Source organism: Electrophorus electricus, chromosome 6, assembly GCF_013358815.1.
Source record: "Electrophorus electricus isolate fEleEle1 chromosome 6, fEleEle1.pri, whole genome shotgun sequence".
Taxonomy (NCBI): Eukaryota; Metazoa; Chordata; class Actinopteri; order Gymnotiformes; family Gymnotidae; genus Electrophorus; species Electrophorus electricus.
Window position 1 is genome coordinate 25,261,979 of NC_049540.1, and position 23,254 is coordinate 25,285,232.

The window sequence follows — 23,254 nt, forward strand, 5'->3', positions numbered from 1 at the left end:
GTTCGTTTATGCTAGAATGAGTAGCGTACTGATCACCTCAAACAGCATGGCACAAACAACAGATTTACAGAGTGTATAGACAAGTACATTGTGCTGTGTATGCTAAGCATATGCACTCAGCATTGAGACACAATGTGGTAAACTGCATTCAGTGCCTTTTATGGTATTTATTATCTTATGTCATAGTTTTCTTCAGTGGGACCCAAGTTCACATAAGATACCTCCTGAATGAATCCCTCACATATGACATTCCCCTTGGTAATACCAGACATGTACTCCATTAGAAAAGTGCCCTGCCTCCCATCAACTCAGGAACATAAATCATAAATATTGCAGCTCGCATAAGCATTTTTGTCTACTACGAGTAGCCGGGTAAACAGCAGACAGTCAGTGAAGCCCTTAGAAGTTCCATTAGGTGGGGCATCCACTGACTTTCAGCAAGGCTCGGGCATTTGGCTCCATAATTAGTGCTAAGCTCATGCCACATGCAAAAAGGGCAGGTCATGATCCTACATACTGTATAAAGTCAGCCAAGTCATGTTCCAAATGCCTTTTGCATCTTACAACATCCCAAAACCTATACTTGCTATATTAGGGTGAACAGGAAGTAAAATTCACCACCATATCATCTTACATTAAGCAACAAAAATACAAGTCAATCAGACTTTATTAACGATTCATGTACAGATTGCCAGGTTTATGGATTACCTCATTACTAAAACACAAATACATATTTTCTGCTTCAAAAGTAAATCAGGATCTATACTTTGTCAGAACTCTGTACAGAGGAGTAATGTAAATAACTCACTGCAGTGTTTACAGAGTGAACAAGGATTGGCACAGGTACTGTAACAGTACGAGTGTTGCAGAAATGTGTAGTTTCTTCATGCAGTCTTCAGTCAGTGCGATCAGTCACAGTGTAAACATGTTTAAAATTTAACAACCTAGAGAAGGCACATGAAGGATTGAATACATACCCATCTCAAATGTACTGTAAAATGCACAGTAAAGCATAGACCACCAATTACAATCAATCAATCTTAACTACAGAGCATATTATTACACTGTTAGTTTATTTGGGCTCATAGGTAGGAGTGATGGGGGAATCCCATTTGTATAATCCTATGGCTAATAGTATTATAAGCAGCATATTTAAAGGCACTGATTTAAACAAATAACAATACAGAACTTTTTAAAAATTATTGCATTGACAGGCTTGCTTTGTTTGAGTACTTGTACGTCTGTCTGTGCACACACGGATGAAGAGGTAAGTGTTAGAGACTTTGTCCATCATCCAGCAACATCCTGCCCAGCCCAGATCGAGTGATCCTTCATCTTAAAGTGGCTTTGAAGTGTTTTAGCTGACCCATCTATAAATTATCCTTCACTCTCTTAAAACACACATCTCACATGAGCAACTTGTGCTGGTTTCTCACAGATGTTTGATGTGGACTGGGCATTGGCTGGATGTGAGTATTCACTGTTGTATATTTATACAGAATTGGGTGGAAAAAATGCTAAATATTTTCATAATGGTTTGGCTTGAAAAGCAGCTTTCTGCATTTTTAAGACTGGATGCTGGTGCTCCAACATAAAGGGCCAGGTTTGGATTATTGTTAGTCCTGGACCCAACTGCAGTGCCAGTGGTGAATCTCATTCATTTTAGTCCCTTTTTAGGCTTAATCTGGCTCTGAGAACCTGACCCCAGAGATTTTCCATAACATACCATTACAAAGTCCTGAGTGACCAGTGAACAGAAGGGCAGATTGACCTCATCCCTACCTCTGTTCAACTGCTCTTTCATTAGTATTTTTGCACTGAATCTGGAGACATGATAGTTGCATAGAGCATGACCACAGTAACTGATTCTACATATACCACTGCTCAGAGATGATATGAAGCTGGGAGGTTACTGTTCCAAAATAGAACACCAGATCAACAGACCTGTTTTAACCACATGTCTTCACATCTTTACATTTTATGGGGGAATTAAAAAAAAAAACAGGTTATATTGCAATCTCAGAGCAGGGCATGCTGGGTAGGGGAGCAATCTGTGTTTGGAGCACTGCTGCGCTGTGGAATGCTAGCACTGGTCCAGTACCAGCAGTCCAGGGCCAGGGTCTCACTGACCACAAACCTTTCGGGCTCTTACACTGGAGGAGCTCTGAGTCTCTGGGGTGGGTGGAGCCGGCAGGGTGGACACGGGCTCCATGTCTGCTGGGCTAACAGGGAGACGCATGTGACGGAGCTCCACCTCCTCATCCTAGAAATGACAAGAGTCGCTGCCCATTATTGGTCGTTATTCTGGGGTAGCAACACAGTGATCAGATTTAGCTGATTTACTTGTACACTGACGCTGTGTCTGAGCTGGGGGAGGTGTTAGGACTCACCGTGTCAGCGGTGAACGCCTCCTCTGGGTGCTCACTGTGGTGGTTAGCGAGTTCAATGTCTGAGGGAGCACTCTCCACCAGTTCCTCTTCATAATCAGTGTGATAGTCTGACTCCTCTGAGAGAGAGAGAGAGAGAGAGAGAGAGAGAGAGAGAGAGAGAGAGAGAGAGAGAGAAACAAAAACAAACAAGAAAGCCATGCCATTAGGCTAATGATGACCTTGATTTGTACACAAGTCAGACTTTACAAAATTACTTCCTCCATTCAGAGCAGATACATTGTTATGAGCTTTTTTAATACTCTAGGGAAGACATGCCAAATTCCCTAAAACAGCTTGCCAAGAGATGCCCAGAGTGTTGGAATAAATATGTGGGCACTTGATCGTCCCTCTCCGTCCTTTTCCCGGTCTTTCTCTCTGACTCACCATCTACAAGTGCTTGTTTGGCAGGCTCGATACGCGAGACTATCTCTGCCAGGTCAGTGAACGAGGCATTGGGACAAGTCACCATCTACAACACAAAAACAGAGAGATCAACAAGTCAAACTCTTGTTTAACACCTGAACCATCTTAATCCCTTCTTCTGTCTTCAGCTGTGTGTGGGAGTGCTTGTGTGCACCCATGCATGCATGTGTGTTTGTGTGTACACCCGCGCAAGTCTGTATTTGCCCGGTTCTCACACTGTTGCGGTGGGTGTTGTGGAACTCCTCCTGGTGCCGGTCCTTCAGCATCTTCTCCACCACTCCGCTCCTGCACCACACGTCAAAGACTGTCTTCCCGTGCTGGTAACCCACCTCCTACCAACACAGGAGAGCATGGTTAATTCACGGGGCAGGCTGACTAGCTCCCTGCACAGAGGAGCGTTACAACCCTGACACGACAGGTAAAGGAAGAAAGGAATCATGGGGAGATGTGACAGGGGTCAAAATGAGGGAAAAAGGAAGCAAGATTGTGGTTGCCTGAGAGAAGGGTCAGGAAATAAAGGGGTCATTCAGAAAGGCACTCACAGCAATCTCATCAAACTTGCCGAACTCCAGAGTACGATAGCGATTGATGGGAGGTCTGATGTATTCACAGTAATCACTGTTCTTAACGGATTCCAATTGCCTCACACAGCACACATATGCCAGCCGGGTCTGGATCTCAGCCATGTTCAACACCTAAGCACGCACGCACACACACACACACACACACATACACGTTTCCAATACAAGACGTGAGAAGTCACCTAATTTTTATTTTATACCTGGCCGAACGCAATTCCTCTTACTTTGACTTTCTCTGCCAGGGGGTTGAGGCGTTTCCATAGCAGCCACCAGCCAGACAGGGCATCACCGTAGTTGGTGAGATTGGTCTCATCTTGGCTGCCCACATCAATGGCAATCACAACTTTAGCTCCCATGGACCTCGCCACATCCGCTGCAAGACACAGAAAATCAATGAGTTACATAACACCAAGCACAGACCACAGTAGAAAGCAATCTCTGAGGAGTCCAAATCAAGAGCCCAAAATCTCAAACTCTGAAATACATGACTGACATAAACAGGCAGAAATAAGTATGCATCGTGATAATCAAACTGCTGCCACTTCTTGCATCTTGTTATGCCATTCCCACCCATGTCATATAGAATTAATAGAACAAGATTTAACATTAGACAAAAAAAAACAAAAAACAGTTCTGACGACAGAGGGCTGCGGCTGTCCATAATGAGCACATTTACGTTTACTGCATTTAGCTGACGCATTTAACCAAAGCGACTTACAATTATGACTGAACACAACTTGAGGAACTGAGGGTTGAGCTCAGAGGCCTCATTGTGGCAACTTGGTGGTGGGGGGCTTGAACTGACAACCTTCTGATTACTAGTCAAGTACCTTAACCACTGAGCTACCACTAACACTAAATATTATAATGCATTTGTAAAGCTGGAGAGCTGTGAGCTGAAGAGCAGACCAGGTAGGTTGTTAATGTAGCCTCCATCCATAAGTAGGTGTCCATCTTTGGGGTCACACAGAGGGGGGAGGTAACCAGACAGGGACATGCTGGCCCGCACATATCTCCACAGAGAGCCTGAAAGAGGCAGGGAGGGAGAGAGACATAGAAGGAGAGCAATCAATTCAGGTTTGGTGGTTAGAGTAAACACAGGGCCTGTGCAAAAAAGTGCAGATAAGTGAAGAAAGCAAACTCACCATCAGTGTGTACTCTCATGGCAGAAGCAGTGATGTCAGTGGTGATATTGAAATAAGGAATCCAGAGATCCTGCAGAAATCAAACACGACAAAGTTGTTAAACGCTTCAACTCTGTGCATGATGATATCTGCTGGCCTTTGAGCAGTAAGCTTGTCTCCCACCTCGATTTGCTTATCCTTGAAGACAGCATTGATGCTCGAGTTGAACGCTGCTCCAGAAAACATGGATGTGACAGGGTAGGTCAGATCCAGAATCTTCTTGAACACCGATGTCATCTCCTTCATATTAAAGTCAACAGCCAAGGTCAGTCCAAGAGAAATATCCGAGGTGCTTACATGCCCAAGCTGCAAGTCTGAAGGCGTATGCATGTACTGACCATGGCCCACTCTCTGGCTCGGATCCTCATCCGGCTGTAGCTTCGCTCCTCTGCGTACAGTGCTCCCATCATCGAGCCGATGGAGGTGCCTCCCACCAGGTCCACGGGGATCCCAGACTCAGTGAGCGCTCGCAGGATGCCCACCTGAGAGCAGCCCCTGACAAAGACAAGATGGTAAGCCCACCAGCAAGACTAGCAAGATTTGTTTGTATGCATTATTTGACACAACTTTGCTAATCTTCGTCTCCACAGCAGACAACGTTCAACAAAGAATTCAGCACGGGTGTTAACATGTACAGCATGTTCAGCTGAATAAACTGAACAAATTAGTAGAAATAACAGTGACCCCTTCTTGGAGGTTACGAATGAGTGTATCGATCCAGCTTTGGAATGCACTTAGCAAAGCACTGTAGCATGAGAAGAATAGCATTTGTACAAACAGGCAGCCTCACAAGAGACATGAAGAGAATAGCACACCAACCTTTAAAACACCTCCTGCACCATACAGAGAGACAGGATAGACAAAGGGACTGTCAGAACAGTGAAGAGGAAAAAAAAGAGAGGCGATAGACAGACAGACATGGTGAGAGAGATACTGAGTGGCTGAAGGGCAAAGCCAAACTGAGGTGAAGAAGGGTTTTGAAAACACATGGCTCAAACACAAAGGAGCAGAGAGGAACAAGGACATCTGTGTTCTTTTTTAACTGCATCATGCCTCATAACTAATACAAAAGGCTAATGCCAAGCCCATAATCAGCATCAATAATACAACATGCGGACTCAGATACATTTGCTTCATGATGATACTTGGGCTGCAGAGCTGTACCTGGCCCCTCCACCCCCCAGCACCAGAGCGATGGCGTTGCCCGTCAGGACTCGAGCCAGCCGGGAGAAGTCTGAGTGGCGGTCTGCCGTCTTCTGAAACACCCGCTGGTACATTTCTATCTGAGGGGGAGGAACACAAAGCACACTGACTGATGTGTCATAGTCTGCCGTGTGCTGCTAAGAACTGTGCATGGAAGCGGATTCTGGCTGGGGTCGAAGGATGCTGCAGGAACTCTCTCACGAGCCACACTCCAATGTGCACAGCACTGAAGAGAGTTGAAACAACTGACGCGTGGCGCAGAAATGCCTCAGCACCCAAGCACTCCTCAACCAGCAACCTGACTGCAAGTAAAAGCAGGTGCAAGGTAGTTGTGTGCCTCACCAGTTTGGGCAGGCTCCTCCTGCTGAAAATGCGGCGGGGGCAGGACAGGTGCAGGTGCCTGGAGATCCAGCTGCGCATATTGAGCCACTCGGCCGTCCCTGTGGGCACGGCTCCATCCTCACGATGCAGCAGTACCAGCTGCTTCTGAGCCCTCACCGCACTGCCCTCCAGCATGCGCTCCAGCTGGACAGACAGAGGCAGGCCAGTGGCAGGGGTTACGCTCGCAGGCCTTCCAGCAAGGCTCAGGCACACTGCCTTTAGGGCCCACAGCCTCTGCACTGGTCATTCAACAAAGATTATAAATAAATAAATAAATAAATAAATAAATCCTGAGACTGAGCCCGGGAATCAGCCCCACCACAGCCAGCAGCCTTTATGTAACAGGCCTGTTCTCAGAAAACCAGCCAGTTACACATGCCAAAGCAACAAACTCCAAAAAAGGTATTAGTGCTTCACTTTTAGAAGGTTGGTATATCATAACTTAGGTAAATCTGTAAAATGCTGGTGCAGACCCTACAAATACTTTTTTTACATTACAAAAACAGTTACATGCAAGTAGTGTCTATGACATGAGAAACAGCTCTGACATTCTGAAGTTCCTAGAAACCTTTTAATACCAAAATCCAAATCACAACTATAAAATCACAGACTGGACCAGATACGGTGTTGCCTTCCATTCTGTTTCTGAGACAGCAAAATGGTGATGCATGCGCACCTCTCCCACGGCTGGGTCCTGCTCCCCGAGTCCCACGATGATGATGCAGTCCGCCTGGCGGATGCAGCGCTGTGTCCATGGTGTGAGAGAGGTGTCTGTCTGATACAGGACGATACGGTGGATGTCCTCCTGCTGACCGAGCCAGCTGGACAACCGGTACTCATGCACACTGCAGGAGGAAGGACTGGGTTAGTATCACACCACCGCCTCTAAACATTCCTACTGCAGATCAGCAGCTGGTGCAACAGACAGGCAGTAGCATATGTGCTATGACAGAACTGCAACTCAGTTGATAGGGAGACACCTGATTAATGGACAGAAAACGGAAATTTGATATGACTGAACAAAACGCTTTAGTGAAGGAATTACAGAGATATTCTAAACCCACTGTTTTGGGGAGGGCGAGCGAGAATGATCAAGACACATTCAGAGTTTGAGGATGACATCTCAGAGGAGCCCCTTTCTTATTTAGTGAAGTGTATTATGCATTTACATATCACTCCATACAACTTTTTTTTTAAAAAACCTCATTAAACATCTATTTAAAATGCGTCAATGCACAAGTTTGAGAATGCTATTCTGAGTTCTTATTCTCTCTCTCTCATCAACACTGCATAAACAGGAAATGTGTATGTGTGAACACAAAAACTAAGCTGCATCATGATGCCAGCACACCTGTCCAGTGCTGCAGATCCCAAACGCTGTTTGATGATGTCACTGGTCAGGAGGAGAGTAGGACCTGGAATGAAAAAAAAAAAAAAAAAAATCAGATAAGTAAGGCAAAAGCAACCACCTGCAACACGATTCTCTTGAACACTGCACTCCGAACTACAGATGCATCCACTTTCACATAAATTATAGAAAGCACACACAGTGGATTTTCAGGTTTCACACAAACAAAATGCAGCAATCAATGATCAACACGAACCGGCTCAACCGGAAATGGACCACTGACTCCACACAGCTGAATCCTTGACTACGTTCAGCGGTTTCTATGAACTTTTGGAGAGTGGAATTACCTTGTGGTGTGATCGGAAAAATATAACACTATAAACATTATATAAGAGAAATGTTATTTTAATTTAAAATTAAATGAAAACAACAAGGACGTCGCAGCACATTCTGCTTGCAACAGTTTTAACCTGCTAGGTTAACTGTTTTTACAATGTCCTAGCTAGATACCCATTATACAGAATGCCAATAAGCCAGAGGGAACGTTGCCCTAGTGAAGAGGTGTGCAGTTACCAATGGCAATGAGGGCATGCTGAAGCTCCAAGGTGAAGGCAGTCAGCGGGACCTCATCAGACACAGGCAGCACAGCTATGGTGGACAGGTTCGAGGCAGGATTCCCAGCATCCCACTTACTGCCTGGCCTGTGCAGAGCCAGACTGCGTGCTGTAAAAGCACACGAGCCTTCTGGTTTTAGAAACAATCTTCGAGCTAGAGAGCATTAAATACATTTACCTTCTCATTAAGGCAATCTCCAGACACTCTTCGACTAAATTATACTGGCAGACAAAAACAATTGGTGAACTATGTTTAGACTGTTTCCAAGAAACTGGTCCCTAGAGTTGTTAGGCAACAGAGAGCTACAATATATAGCCCAACACAGAAAGCATGCAGGCACATATACACCTCATACCTGTCAGAGGCCCATTAACCTGTTGAAGTATCTTCTGTCCCAGCAGATGAATAAGGCGTGTGACTACCTGCAAACAGCACAGAGAGATGGAGAAAGAAAGAAATAAAACAGAAAGGGGAGGGTGGGGATGAAAAAACGAGATGCATAGATGTGTAAAATGAGATCAAATCCCAAAGGATGAGGTGTGTGGTGGATAAGGTACCTGAGGGAACTTCCTCTTAATAGAGCGGAGCGCACCCTCAGGGAACTTGGCAAGCTCAGAGTCTCTTACAGCATGGACCGTAGTGGCCCTGTTCTGATGGGTGAGAGCCTCCACCTAGAACGAACCCCACACAACACAAATGCAAGCCTGGTAAAGCACTCTAAACTATCTTTTAACTGTGGAGAAAACAAAAATACCGCTGCACCAAAGGAAATGCTAGACATGTTTAGCAAAGGCTTTCATCGTTTTAGGGCCAGTTCTGCAGACTATTGCAGTGCCAATAGTGTCTCACTGATAGCATTTTTTGGCCAGGTTTAGGCTTAATCTAGGGCTAGAAAAACATGCCTTTAAAGTGGCAGTCATGAGGTTTTAGAACTGTGAATTCACAAACCATTTGTGATGACAGCTCAAAGTGCAAAGTTTCTAAAATAAGATGTTAATTAAGTGAAAAACTGAAACTTTGTTATTCTGTGCACTTTATTTCTATTTACATAAGTTATTCCATGTAAATTTCATATTTTTGTTTTCCCTAGCAAAGTGTGACACACAAAACTAGATCTGTGACAGATTCTGCAAAAGTGAAAAACATCATTAAACTTTGGCCATTTAAAAAAAAGACATGGCAATGATGTTGAGAGCAACTAAATTTGGATCAACAAATTTGACTCTGTTCCCTTAGATCTCAGACAAAGCCTCTACACCAATCTTCATGGTATGTAACCATGGTATCAGCATGGACAGGTATTCTTAGCAGCAATGGCATCACCGCGGAGATGCACAAGATGCTAGCCAATCAGAACACGAATGACATGAATAGCAGTCCATGGGGAATCACCCGGGAGAGGAACTACTCAACACCTCCACTCTGCTACTTCTCTTAAGGCCACAGACATAAATGCGCATTACAAACATCACAACCACTATTGCTAGCGAACTAATAAATGGTCTGTGTTAAAATATTAACCTACAACTCTCCAAAATCCCGCTGGGGAAGGAGGTGCTTAACCCCAAAAAGAAAGCAAACAGGGATGAGTGCATGAGAACAGCCAGTGCTGTGAGGCATGTAGGACGCTCACCACTCCGATGAGATCTCCTCGGCCATACTCTCCTGTCAGCTCCTTCTTGCCGTCCTCCTTTAGGATGACTGAGCGCAAGCGTCCGCTCAGCACAATGAACGTGCTGTCCGACTTATCGCCCTGCCTGGGGGAACACAGGACTATTATTACAGACCACCAGAACAACAGTTAGAGCAACAACGAAAGAGGAGCGAGTTACACAATTTACAAATGAATATGAGCGTGCCTGCCAGTTCTGCCAAACCAGTGAGACAAATAAAATGAGAATGCTCGCTAAGCTCGATTTGATTGGATGAATTGCTAATTAGTGAGAGAGAGAGAGAGAGAGAGAGAGAGAGAGAGAGAGAGAGAGAGAGAGAGAGAGAGAGAGAGAGAGAGAGAGAGAGAGAGAGAGAGAGAGAGAGAGAGAGAGAGAGAGAGAGAGAGAGAGAGAGAGAGAGAGAGAGAGAGAGAGAGAGAGAGAGAGAGAGGTGCGTGTGGTACCTATAGACGGCGCGACCGGCTTCCACAGCCATCCAGTCAAGCGCAAAGTCAATCTGCCTGACGAACGGAGACATTCTGCGCACTACAGAGTGAGCAATGTTCAGCACGACTGTGGGCTCTGCACGCATTATCCTGACACCCGTGCGCACACACGCACACGCGCACACGCACACGCGCACACACACACGCACACGCGCACACACACACGCACACGCACACGCGCACACGCACACACGCACACGCGCACACGCACACACGCACACACACACACGCACACACACACACGCACACACACACACGCACACACACACACACACACACACACACACACACACACACACACACACACACACACACACACACACACACACACACACACACACACACGACCTGTCACACTAATTCTGTGTCAATGAGTGTACAAGTATTTTGCATCTCAAAACATAACATTTAGCTATGAACAATTATTTTTATCCTCTCCACAAATGCTTGCAATTACTTTAGCAGCCTGGTGATGTGTAAGAGATTTTTTTTGTGTGTTGTCATACTCGTAGAAGTGCATTTTGGAAATGGAGAGGAAGGTGCAATCGCGATGGGCTCGCACGCTGAAGATAAGAGGCTCTCCCGTGAGCACAGCTAGCTGGCCCACCAGCTCCCCTGGGTGAGTCAAAAACAAACACGTCTCCTCCTCACGATCGATCATCCGCTGGTACACATGCAGCGCGCCTGAAATCACAAACTGCACACTAACGTCCTGCAGGCCATGCACACAGACACACACACAGACACAAATAACATTTGAGGGAGATCTCTTGAAACTTAAACAAAAACAACTCATGTCTAGTTATGCTCTACAAAATGCAATTTAACTGAACTGGACACAAAATAACATCAGTCTTGGAGATCCAATTGTATAAATCATGCAGAACTAACTGTACCTGGTCTCCTTGACGAGCCACCACAGAGCCAGCCTTCACCTGGTGCAGAGTCACTCTGCCCTCCAGCAGACTGGGGTCCTGAACACAACACACAAACACAAAGAGCCACACAAGCTTGGTTGAATAAACAGATGTGCAAAATTAACACTTCATTTAACTTTACAATGTCATCATTTCACTGTGCACAGGAAAAAAAATAAAAAAAATAAAAAAAATCAATCAATCATTCTCGATACAAGTGACTTCTAGTTTTATTCTTGCATAATGTAATAACAAAACTGCTGTCCATATTTATTTTTTCCTGAATTCATAATTAATTACTTTAAAACTTGGTGCCAGCTAAACACATATTTAAAACATTTTACACCAGTTCAGTTCACATTTTACTTCATTAAAGTATCAAATTGACTGTATTAGTATTCATATAGTTGACTAAACAAACTACCCCTCCCACATCCTATGTTTTTCCCTCTAGAGAAACAAGACTGCAATGATATGGAGCTGGTGTTCTGGTTAGGCCCTCATGACGCCTCATGACCTCTCCTCCCCAAACACTCACTTGCAGTTGGATAATACCCAACAGGTCTTTCTTGGCTGCCTGGAAGATGGCACCCACTTTATTGGGATGGACATCAGAGTGCCCCCCACTGTCTGTGTAGTGAATTACTGCCGATGGGGTTTGTTGCATGGTAACAGTCTTCTTCAGAATAGACTGAAAGGTGAAAATTGAAGTAAAGCACTGAACATGCTAGAATGGGCATGCTGTCTCTCTGTGTGTGTGTGTGTGTGTGTGTGTGTGTGTGTGTGTGTGTGTGTGTGTGAGGACAACAGAGGTAGTACTTTGTGCAGAACGGGGCTGGATGGAGGCTCGTCCATGGTCACTCGGGCTCGCTCATACGCCATGCTCATGTCATTCCCAGCCATTCCTGCTTAGCCAAGCATCCAGCGCCAGGGTCCCACAAACACATTAAGCACAATGGTGATTTAGGTTAGGACCACTCTCAGTCTGTCAATGACATCCTGTAATAAACACACACTCTCCATTTTCATTTTATGAAATTCTCTCTACCCATTTGTACAGCCTACTGAACGCTAAACTGAATTACTTATAAGATCAGATGGGGAGGCCAGGCTGCGTGTGCGCCCGTGAGCCGTGGAACTCAGAGACGTCACCTGTGAAGTCTATTGGCACTGAGACTGAGCGAGGCTTTCTGAAAGCTGTGGACTGATTCTCTGCAGAACTGGCTTTCCCTCCATCTGCGCAAAAAGGAACCAATAGATCAGCAAAACATTCAGATCCCTGCTGAACATTGCTAGTCTGTGTGCACGTGTGCGTTTGTGTGTGTATAGTGTGCACACACGTGCATACCTGAGTCAGTGGATTCTGCAAGCCCCTGGCTGTGATCTTCGTCCAGTGAGGTAGGAAAGTGGGGTCTGCGAGGGCCTCGGATCGGACTTCCCTCTGTGATCACACTGTTGACTGCAGTCAGAGGCACTGCCTGGCTCTCCTACCAGCACAGCAAGTGCTGGTCAAGAAGCTGTTATTTCCACCATTCAGACTTCATTTGCTTTGCAATTTGTTATTGTACAGGCACGCTGGAGTTTAAACAGACTTTTAATCACCATGCACCACAACACCTCTTCACTGTAAGGGACAAGCATGTAATCAAACTCAAAGAGCGCAGCATACCAGGGAGAAGAATTATTGTTGATACTGTATTTGTCAGTATAACCTAGTGAAGGTCTGTGCCATAATCTGTAGACTGAGCTAGAGCATTCGCAGGTGAACAGACAGCACAAGCAGCCCCAGAGCTCAACAGACAGCTGAGAAACCCCCACTACCACAAGCTCTTAGTGGGCTCCTGGAATGAGGTGGGGAGTGATGGCCTCTGATACGAGTCACACCTCCACCGGTGAGAGGAGAGGCTGAGAGTGCTAGGCTATCTCTGTTCAGAGGGCAGTAAAGCCAATGTCCTTTAAATGAAGGCTGAGGCTCCATGATCAGCTTCGCTTACTCTCACTCTTCTTTATGGCCTTTAGAGGCAGGAGTGATCATGATGCTGGTGTTAATGTAGCGTGAAATCATTTTAAGGGAGCGTATATGATTTGGAGGGTGTGTGTCTGTGATTCATTCCCAGTGAGACTGTATAGCACATATACATGAGTGTGTGTGTGTGTGTGTGTGTGTGTGTGTGTGTGTGTGTGTGTGTGTGTGTGTGTGTGAGTGAGTGAGTGTGTGCTCGCGCGCGAGAGAGAGAGAGAGAGAGAGAGAGAGAGAGAGAGAGAGAGAGAGGTGGGGGAAGAGTATGTTCTCTTACAGGATTGAAGAGTTCAGTGGTCAGTCCCAGGTAATTGTGTAAAGCAAGGAATGTCACCCTCTGCAAACGCACCATGATTATCTAAAAACCACAGCAACACACAAACAACTTTAGGCCTAATTAATTCTTAAACGTGTTCAGACAGGTTTTTCAATAACACCAGCATCCCATTCAAGTTCATTTTTACAGCAAACACATACTGTCCCGTCATCTCCCAGCCCGGCCGCTGTGGCTATGCGCCTTGGTGTGCATAAGGCCTGTACCTGTATTACCCTGACTAGCGTTTCAGGGTATTTGTCGAACACTGACTGGAACGCTGAAGCAGGCAGGCGCAGGATAGTGGAGCGGGCTGCTGCACGAGCTGACACGGTCTTATACGGGGCAGGATAACCCTGGGGACACAAGAAAAAAAAAAAAAGAGGACTGATGGGTTAAGCATTAGGTTCTGTGAACTGGTGCTAGAGAGACAGAGAGACGGGGGGGCTCACTGTGATGATGTCTAGAATACTGAGCAGACTGTGAACACTGTCTCCAGGCAGCACATCCTTCACCACAGGCACTGTGCCGTCCTGCATAAGGGACAAGCATGTAACCAAACTCAAAGAATGCACCATGCTGGGGGTAGAATCATAGGGGTAGTTCATATTGTATTGTCAACAGAGGGCAAGGACAATAACTCGTGGTAAGTTATCCTTTGTACACCCACACCCACACACAATGACCAACTCTGTTTTCTCTTCCCATTGGATATGGCTATGCAATTGTGTGTGTATTTGATTTTTGTGGTACATCCCACAAGGCTCTGGGGATTAAATCAGACTTGTTCTGTTTGGATTGGGTGGGGCACAAAGAGTCACAGCTTGACAAATGAGGCATTGTGAAACAGAATGACATCCAAATAGGTCATGTCACCAGGACTTCTAGGAATCTGTGAGCTGTTGCCTGCAGTTGGCACTCACATTCTCCTGAATGCAGAGCTCCAGCCTCCCATCCTGCACCACGTAAATGCTGTCATCATTGTCTCCCGGCCTGAAGAGCCCTTCGCCCTCCTGCAGCTCAATCAACACCATGTGTCGACAAAGCTCCAAGAACAGGGGCTTCTCAAAGTGACCGAGCACCCTGACACAAACACACAAAACCTCACGCTTTCAGTACTCAATGACCAACTGTTGCAGCAGTCAAATCAACTACACAAATCTCGAGCTGCTGTTCTTTTTTCCAGTAGGAATTTATTCTCTACAACTGTCCATGTTCTCCCAGGACTTGAGTGTCCATTAACAAAACCTACGTGTTCGATGAGAAGTACCAACCTGACATTCTTAAGCATGTAAAGCACCTCGGAGGGCAAATTGGAGTTCTGCACATCAAACTCAGTGAGATCTGCCTCCAGGAGAGAGGGAGGTGGCTCTTTCGGCTGCAGTGCTGGGGGCTCTTTCCTTATCCGCAAGATCCTGCACAGTGAAACCACAGCACTGCTAAGTCACACACCTCTAATCAGCCTTCCAACCCTGAACTATGCACCATTCTAAAAGGTTTCTTTTAAGCAGCAACCCATCAGAGTTTCTAACTATGCTGCCCGTTGCACACTTTGTGGGAGCTAGGTGATATGAAACAAAGATAAATGTTTTAAAAAGGAGCAAAAACTGTGACAAAAAGTGTCACCCATGAAGGTGAAATTGGTGCGCCGTTTGTTGTGCTAGAGAGCTGGCGCTATGGTCTGGAGGTCAGAGCACACGTTTACTGCCTGCAGGACCTATGCTTAAGACCATGTGCAGTGCCCTCGGCCTCTGCTACAAAAACCAGTTTGGGACATCATTACTTTAAATGAGAACTAGGATTGGTACCTCCATACCTTCGAGCTATACTTAGAACTTTAGGCCTCTTCCGAGGGCGCTGTTTAGAAATGGAAGTAGAAGATGGGGTGGAGGAAAGGGTCTGGACCTGACAGGCAAAGAAGAACAGGGCAAGGAAGGTTCATCGGTGAAGTAAGCAGTGAACCACATGACCTACACCATCTGTGACGGTGCATAATAAATGCTGCCCTCTAGTGGGCTGAGAAAGCTTTCACACCCACCAAAAGCCAAAAATTAGGCAAAAATTTGAAAGCTGATTTTTAATGACTTCAGAATGATATTCCTTTAGCATTTCAAACAGAGAACATGGAAGAGTATAGTTTGGATGGAAGGTGTGAAAATGAAAGACCTACAAGTTTGAGACCATTAACTTAAAAAATAGGCCTGTGAATCACAGTATGGTTCATGTATGAGAGCCCTCAGTGGTGACTGACCTTCCTCATAATCTTCCTGCCATAGAAAAGCACCTTGTCCCGCTTCCTGAAGCGATATCTAGGGGTACCTGCCTGCTGACCTGCAAAATAAACAACACATCCCATCATATAATAAAAGATAAGAATAAAAAAATATGTACTTTGTTGCTGTATTTAAGTATATTTTTCAAGTATATGTACTTGAGTATTTCTGTCACTCCATACTTTTTACTTATATGCACTATATTTCACATCTAAAAAAATGAAAGTACCTTCTACTCACTACATTTGAAAGCCAGATTCATTAATCTTGTCATGGCCTCCTCTACTTGGGCGCCGTGGTTCCCCAAGCACTAAGCACCACATGCTTTTGTTTTCATCCTTTTTCGGTTTAATACTCACTTGTCTGGTGATTTGTTTGTGTATTTGTGTTATGCACTCTCATTTTCATTAAGTTTTGGTTATTCAACTATGGACCTCTTTAACAATATCGGTATCCTTAATAAACATTGCTTGGCTCAGTACTTGTGTCTCACCCCAGTACTTGTGCACCACCTTTCTCCTTGGCACATTATTTACTATGACAATAATATAAATTCAGTCAACTTTTATTCAGCCATGTTAAACCAAAAAGGCATATAATCATATGAAATACAGATCTTTTTTTAGATGTGTGTACATAACCTGTGATTGGCTATCTAGTTTTTGCTCTACAATAAATCATTGAAATTGTGTTATTTGTATGATTTTGCAGATGATGTATGCGAGTCTACTATAAACCATCATTTATATGCAGTGCCATGTGTTGGGTACATCTAACGCAAAAGAACACTAAAAAAATAGAAACACTTTTACTATTTGACTTTAAGTACATATAAGAGCATATACTTCAATACTTTCACTTGAATAAAAAATTAAGGGAATAATATTACAACAGCTGGATGTGAACAGTTAAACTTTAACATGATGACATGGTAACATTTGGAAAATGGAGCTGGAGGTTACCTGCTAGCTTATATCTGCGATACAGGAAGAGCACAGAGATGCCTATTAGACAGACTGCTACCACAGCCCCAATCAACATGCCGGTCAACTGCAACACAGAACCGAAAACAGGCTAGGTAGGATGTTATCTAATTGAAGAACCAGCTAAGAGAACTGTTTGTACAAATACCAGTGGGTTTAAATTCTGTTCTCTGATCTTGAGCTTTTTCTATAGTGAAATGATGAAAAATGACCTATTAAATTGTTTAAAAAAAAAAAAAAAAAAAAGCAGAGCTCAGTACCATGGTGGTCTGCATCCTTTCCTCCATAAACACCTGAAAGCGTTCACGAAGGTGCATTCCAGTTTTCATTACCTGGACACACAGACACACAGACACACACACACACAACATTCATGTTTCAAGGTCCCTAAGGCCTCTTTGAAGGTAAACAAAAACAGCAAATGTTTGTGGGGAAACGACCAAAAAATATCCTCAAAGATGTCCTGTCGCTCAGTTTCCTTCCTCACATGAAAAGCGAAATACTTTCTCTAGAAAGTTAAGATGCTGCTACATTTGTTAAAGGGGATAATATAAAAAGCAACAGGATATGCTCCATCCTGGATCAGCCGAACTAAAATTTGCTATGAACCTAATTTTCATAGCAAGGCAACAACCTAAAGAAAGAAATAAAATACGTGTGTCTGAGTGTAGATGACATTTTACATGCCATGCGTAGACAAATACATTAGGTGTGCAAGCTTAAAAACGGATAATTACGCCAGTTGAATAGTTAAAAGTATTACTCACTGGATATGTGCACGGTACATCTTCTTCTTCTTCATGCATTTCTACACGGAAAGGGAGGATTTTCAAGAGGGATAATACATTGTTTCGTAGCAAGCAGTTGTAGCTTCCAGGCCTTGCAACGTCAGCTTCACACCTCCAGGTCCAACCAAGTAGTCTAATTAGATCGTACGTGACTAGCTGACTAGAGTTAAAATAACAATATATTTAATAACAATTAGCAAATGTCAGATAGCGTTACATCATTTGTGGATTAGAGGATAGCTAGCTATCCAACCTATGTTTCCACATTATTGATACCATGATTTGGTTTACCTAACTAGCTAGACAACCTTCCGTAAACATCTGCGTAACTTTTTCCTGACCAGGACTATCTAGGCTACGCTAGCTAAGCTATGCTAGTTGTCAAACCAGGCATGAGCAAACGGTCAGTTATGTCAATGAAAGTACACATGAATCTGAAATATGCTAACTAGCTACATATTACATGCAATCAACATACTCAGTTTAAGCAAAACCGCTGAACATCCTCTCAAAACTTCACTTCATTGTAAACTTCCACAAGCACGTCTGTCTCTTTCCTTCCCACAAAACCAAGATTCTGTTGTTTTCCTCGGGAGGAGCAGTTGAAGGTTCTAGCATTTTGCTCCACCATTGGTTGTTTTATCCTTTAAGAGCCAATCAGAAGCGGCGTTGTTTACCTGTTCTCTGTTGCTGACTGACGTCTTTGATGTCACCACCCTACTGGGGTACTAGGTAAATGTTCACAATATTTAGAGAAGAATTATAAATTATTAAAACAATTCTCTGACAGTCTGAAAAAATGCGGGGACTAAAGTTAAAATAATAGGCTATAACTAACAAATACACAATTTACAATTGTACGTTAATAGGCTTTAACTGACAAACTAAATAGCTGATGAGTTAAGCATTTTTAAAATCCACATAATTTCAAATGTACAAAGTTTTATTTATTTATAGTGTTAGTTGTTTTATTGGTTAATAAGATAAAGCACCACGATGAAAAGGTGTAGTCTCCACATACACATGATTATTTAATGTGTAAATATGACTAGTGGCACAGAACAAAACAGGCAGGGAATATTCACAATACACAGCCTACATTATACAAAAAACTGCCTCGACCTACATCTCCCAGATTTTTGCATAATCCATCATATCATTTAGTATGCATAAATTTTGTCTTAAAGCTTTCCAAGAAAATTTCCATACCAAAACCCCACCCATACCCCCTATTCTCAATCTAGTTCTTCTTGTTGAGATATTTGGCCACAGAGTGGTAGGCCAGCAGAATCTCAGCATCGTTAGGGCATGTGTTGCGAAACTGTTCCTTCTGGTAGGCTCTCTCCAGGTACTTATTCAGCCCAGTGAGTGCTCCAGGGATCTCAAAGTCACGATATTTCCTACATACAACCTGAAAGAGAAGGAAGTGGCAGTATATAAACACAACAGATAACAGTGCTAAACAGATCACACCTCCATAAATTCACACAAGGATGTCTGCTGTTGCAATCATTTGGTGAACTGGTTGTACTGAATATCAAATATTCTAATTTAGATGCTTTAATTTACTTTAATTACAACTGCTGTATTATATGTTATAGTTGATGAATAATGAAAGGGGGTGACAGACAGGACATTTAAGAACCTTGACAATATGTAGCTTGGGGAGAAGATTACAGTCAGCGAGAGTGAGGGAGTCCCCATCCAGGTACTGTCGGGTGGATTGGCCTGCATTGGGGTTCTGGTCCAGCTCATGCTGAAGAGGGGTAAGCAGGTACTGATCCAGCTTCATCAGACTCCTTAGGAATTTCTTTTCTAGCACTGAAAATTTATACAGTTCAGGACTGATGGCACAAAAGGGTAGCTACGTATGCACAAGGAAAAAAGGACAACATGTGAAACATGCATGCTCCGTGAAAGAATGGTTCTCACTGTCGTTGAGTCCAGGATTGGGGTTTTTGATGTAAGCTGAGAATTTGTGGAAAATGTCATCTCCAGCACGGTTGGACTCCTTATAGCGACAGCACAGTTTGGGATATCTGTTATGACAAATGTGTGCCGGACAATCATTAGTCTCTGAAGACAAGTTTCAAGTTCTCAGGCCTGGACTGTGATTATACTGCTTTGCTTTTGCATGTTCCTGGTTAATAATACAAATTTGAAAATGGTTTCTCTCACTTTGGGGGTGCCAAGGTCTCCTCCAGAAACTCCTCTATCTTGTTAGTGTCAGTATGCACTTCTCCATTATAGAGGAGAAAAGGGGGCTGGGAACCTGGAGCTAGGTCCTTCAGAACCTCTGGAGCTCTACCAAAAATCAATGAAAACATAATGTTTTCATGGACCATAATGTTACTTTTGAAGATACTGCTAGGTGTGCAAAGATACCCACATTTAACTCTTGACTACTTATTACTTTGTATCTCTCACCTCTTCATATCCACAGTAGTGAGAGTGAAATTAACCCCTTTCATCCAGAGAATCATGAAGAGGCGCTGGCAGAATGGGCAGTTGCCAACTCCTGCACCATCATCACTTGCCTGTGGGAAAAGTAGTGTAACGTCTTAAAATTAAGGACAGTTTTAAAGCGCACAGAGAAATAACACATCTGCAAACACGCAAACGTTAAAGAAAATGACTTCACTCAGCCACTCTTGTCATGGTTTTTATAAATAGACTTATCTGTGCTCTCTTGCTACAATTCCTGTTTGTTTCTTTCATTCTGATTTGTATATGCCCAGGATGAGGTGGCACTGTCTTCCTGAGTTTCTGTTTTGAGGTTGGTGACCTTTATGCTATTGTTGTTGATTATTAAAATGATTCCATCACAGGTTTGTCAGGAAGTGCGAGCATTTCCACCAGAGGTCATAGCACAGCACAAACCAAGCTGCTGTTGTCAAGTTAAACAAGTGTCAAACCTTTATCCTATTTTTATAAGGAATCATTCACAGTATCACATGATTGCAATTGATTCACATTCTAAAATGATGAATTAATACTTTTCCCAGGCAACACCCTTACCCAAAAACAACAGGAAGTAATCATTTTTAGACAGCACTGTGGCAAATAGAGAATAATGCAATGAGTTGCTCTCTGACCTTGATGAATAGTTCAATTTTTGGTGCCTCTGCCATCTTTCAGGTCCTCCTGTCTACCTCCTCTTTGGTCTTTCAGATGTCAAATGTCAAGCTCATTCACCAGCCAAGCCAGAAGCCTCTTTTACATCCCTGTGCCAGACAGATGTGCGATATCCAGCTATATCCAAACTCTGGTGTCTTCCGGGGTAGTCCTTTAAGTTTTAGTGTGCAAAATCTCAAGCTCATTCAAAATGTTCCAATGCTTTTGCTCTTTAAATTTCCAGTACACCTCCTCGTCTCACTTTTTCTCTTTCCTTTCTCTGTGTCTCCGTGTCTTGCACCACACCCCATCAGTCTTGAGCATTTAGAATATCTGCCCACCGGACCGACCAGTTCGACCTGTCTCTTCTACCCATCTTGTCTCTCCTTTTCTGCTGCTCCAATCACTGACATGCCAAAAGACTTGTCAGTGCTTTTCTTCTGGCTTACTCAGATATGTCTCCACCATCCACAGACTGACATGACTACTTTCTATGGTCTCTATTATGTCTCTGTGCTGCACAGTGGTGTCTGGATTCGGCCTATCCTGACTACTAGGACTGTAGCTCTTCTAAATAAGATATGGATCTGTATTTTTTACACCATAGGCATAGACTTTGAATTTACATGTTGTGTGTCAGTGGAAAAGCCCATAATCACAAATGCTAATACACATAAAATGTCCACTGTAATCTGGGGTCGAAAGCTTTTATGTTAGCGTTATGCTACATCAAATTAACAGCCTTCAGCGTAACCTGTTTAATTAAAGTGAAAATGCAACCTAAATATCACCCTTATTCATTCTCTTTGCAAGAAATAATTTTGGAATTCATGGGGCAAAGTTTAGTATTCTCACGCATATGTTTGGAGTAAAGCATGTTTGTTCATTTCAATAAAGAAACAAATGAATGAATCAATTAATAAATCAATCAGTCTATCTATCAATCAATCCAAACATGCTCTGCCTATAGTTCTGATTTGAGTGTGACAAATGCATGCATCACATCCATGTTTACGTTTTAATGTTATAAATTTTTTGCAGCTAAATATGATTTGCATGTTTATTCTTATGAACAAATTTCTTATTATTAATATCTTTCTTATCTTCATACCAAGGTATTTTGGAATTTAGCTAGATGGTATATATAAAAGAACTGCATTATGTTAGCTGAAGTTGACTCCAGAGACTTTACCTCTTAAAACCACACTAAGATTCGTCAAATTGATGCATGAGATTTGATTGGTTGGGCATGAGACTGTTAGATCTTTTCCAAATGCACAAGGCTCACAGCCAGTGCGTAAAACTTGAGAGGTATGTGTCTCATAATGTCAGAATATTTTTGCAAGCTACTCTATGCTTACCATATTTTCCTAATAAATATATGTATAAATATGACCAGATTCACACTCTAAAAATACAACACTGCAGGTTCTGTACGACATCAGAAGAGGGAACTGGGAGGCAAGAGGCTTCCTTTCAATGTGTCAGAGGAAGTGATGTTACCTTCCACTTCTGCTTGCAGATACTACAGAAAGGCCCCACGCTTAGTTCATTTCTTCAAGCTTGTAAAACTCTTTGACTTGTTAATCACAGAACGTGAAGCTGTCAGTTTCTAGTTTACAGGTCATTCTTTCCCATCACTCCATTCTTCCATAAATTGCAATTATTCCAACTAGACTAATTAATGTTATTTAGTTAATTAACTATTTATTTACCTGTTCATTTTCAATTCGAATATATTCCTATACACTGTTGCGATCTATAGTTTCACATTGATTTTGATGTTAATATGATAATTCTGTGGTTTGTTGCTATCTCAGTTTTTTCCCTTGACTCTTATTGAAATGGAATATTGATGAAAAATGAAAAATAAAAAAGGAAATGTAAAGTGACCACATAATTTATAGCCAGTCTTGACTCTTCAGCGTAACAAGTAAAGGGGCTGAATAATGATAATATAGAGGCTTAAGAATAATGATAATATAACGATAATATAGAGGCTTAAGAATAATGATAATATAATGATAATATAGAGGCTTAAGACTTTATTTCTACTTTCACTTAGTCATGTCTTCAGCCTCTGTATTTTTATTATTCATCACCCTTGTTGCACACTTTATTGTGTATTTAATAATAATAATAATAATAATAATATGTTTAATTTATATAGCACTTTTCTCAAAATCAAGGTCTCTTTAAAATACCAGTACAGATGGATTTGATTTTGAATGGATGTAATTACTATTTTTACCTAACAATCTAAACTTAATCACCCATAATGAAAAACTTGTTTTAGTTGGACCTGCTGACAATACACAAGAAGACTTTGAAAAGACTCTGAATAGACTTTTAAAAGATTGAGAACATCTCACATCTAAAAACAATGTGTTATTACTCACAAAGATTTAGATAGAGCCTGCTTGGTATATGTTAAACAGCATATAAAGGACTCTGGAAACATGTGAAAAATATTCTTTAGTATGGTGAGACAAAAACTGAACTCTTTGGGCAGAACAGCAAGCAC

At 42.9% G+C, this 23,254-nt stretch overlaps 2 protein-coding genes across 4 annotated transcripts; both read right to left on the minus strand.

Annotated features, from left to right (window-relative positions):
* Window positions 1-630: 630 nt before the first annotated feature.
* On the minus strand, window positions 631-18,184 carry pnpla7a (patatin-like phospholipase domain containing 7a). Of its 3 annotated transcripts, none has more exons than XM_035527059.1 (36): window positions 18,095-18,184; window positions 17,596-17,636; window positions 17,089-17,160; window positions 16,808-16,895; window positions 15,824-15,903; window positions 15,389-15,477; window positions 14,847-14,987; window positions 14,496-14,655; window positions 14,025-14,105; window positions 13,800-13,928; window positions 13,537-13,617; window positions 12,588-12,726; window positions 12,392-12,475; window positions 12,059-12,144; window positions 11,778-11,930; window positions 11,219-11,296; window positions 10,829-11,034; window positions 10,281-10,412; window positions 9,798-9,921; window positions 8,722-8,835; window positions 8,520-8,586; window positions 8,123-8,272; window positions 7,553-7,616; window positions 6,878-7,046; window positions 6,163-6,345; window positions 5,782-5,900; window positions 4,956-5,112; window positions 4,741-4,857; window positions 4,579-4,648; window positions 4,343-4,459; window positions 3,658-3,806; window positions 3,395-3,547; window positions 3,068-3,184; window positions 2,814-2,898; window positions 2,391-2,506; window positions 631-2,263 (listed from the first exon to the last, which is right to left on the minus strand). In XM_035527059.1, the coding sequence occupies exons 2-36, from the start codon at window positions 17,632-17,634 to the stop codon at window positions 2,123-2,125; spliced, it is 4,050 nt and encodes a 1,349-aa protein (XP_035382952.1). In that variant the 5' UTR covers window positions 17,635-17,636; window positions 18,095-18,184; the 3' UTR covers window positions 631-2,122. The 3 variants fall into 3 exon arrangements, with proteins under 3 accessions (XP_035382952.1, XP_035382951.1, XP_026859503.2); XM_035527058.1 differs by having other exon boundaries at window positions 17,596-17,728; XM_027003702.2 differs by having other exon boundaries at window positions 17,596-17,776.
* A 476-nt stretch (window positions 18,185-18,660) lies between these two features.
* On the minus strand, window positions 18,661-20,769 carry clic3 (chloride intracellular channel 3). The gene is made up of 6 exons (XM_027003754.2): window positions 20,712-20,769; window positions 20,044-20,153; window positions 19,795-19,920; window positions 19,549-19,655; window positions 19,262-19,437; window positions 18,661-19,027 (listed from the first exon to the last, which is right to left on the minus strand). Exons 1-6 carry the CDS (start codon window positions 20,745-20,747, stop codon window positions 18,857-18,859), a joined length of 726 nt encoding a protein of 241 aa, XP_026859555.1. The 5' UTR covers window positions 20,748-20,769; the 3' UTR covers window positions 18,661-18,856.
* Window positions 20,770-23,254: the final 2,485 nt, after the last annotated feature.

Excerpts from the sequence above, each read along its gene's own strand:
- clic3 (XM_027003754.2), bottom strand. The coding sequence starts at position 20,747 with ATGGCAGAGGCACCAAAAATTGAACTATTCATCAAG. Across the intron at positions 19,921-20,043 it reads ACTACTGTGGATATGAAGAG|AGCTCCAGAGGTTCTGAAGG; the intron begins GTGAGAGATACA and ends GATTTTTGGTAG. Across the intron at positions 19,438-19,548 it reads CAATCCTGGACTCAACGACA|TGCTAGAAAAGAAATTCCTA; the intron begins GTGAGAACCATT and ends ATAAATTTTCAG.
- pnpla7a (XM_035527059.1), bottom strand. The coding sequence starts at position 17,634 with ATGCATGAAGAAGAAGAAGATGTACCGTGCACATATCCA. Across the intron at positions 14,106-14,495 it reads AGCTCTGCATTCAGGAGAAT|GACGGCACAGTGCCTGTGGT; the intron begins GTGAGTGCCAAC and ends TCCCTTATGCAG. Across the intron at positions 7,617-8,122 it reads GCATGCCCTCATTGCCATTG|GTCCTACTCTCCTCCTGACC; the intron begins GTAACTGCACAC and ends TTTTCATTCCAG.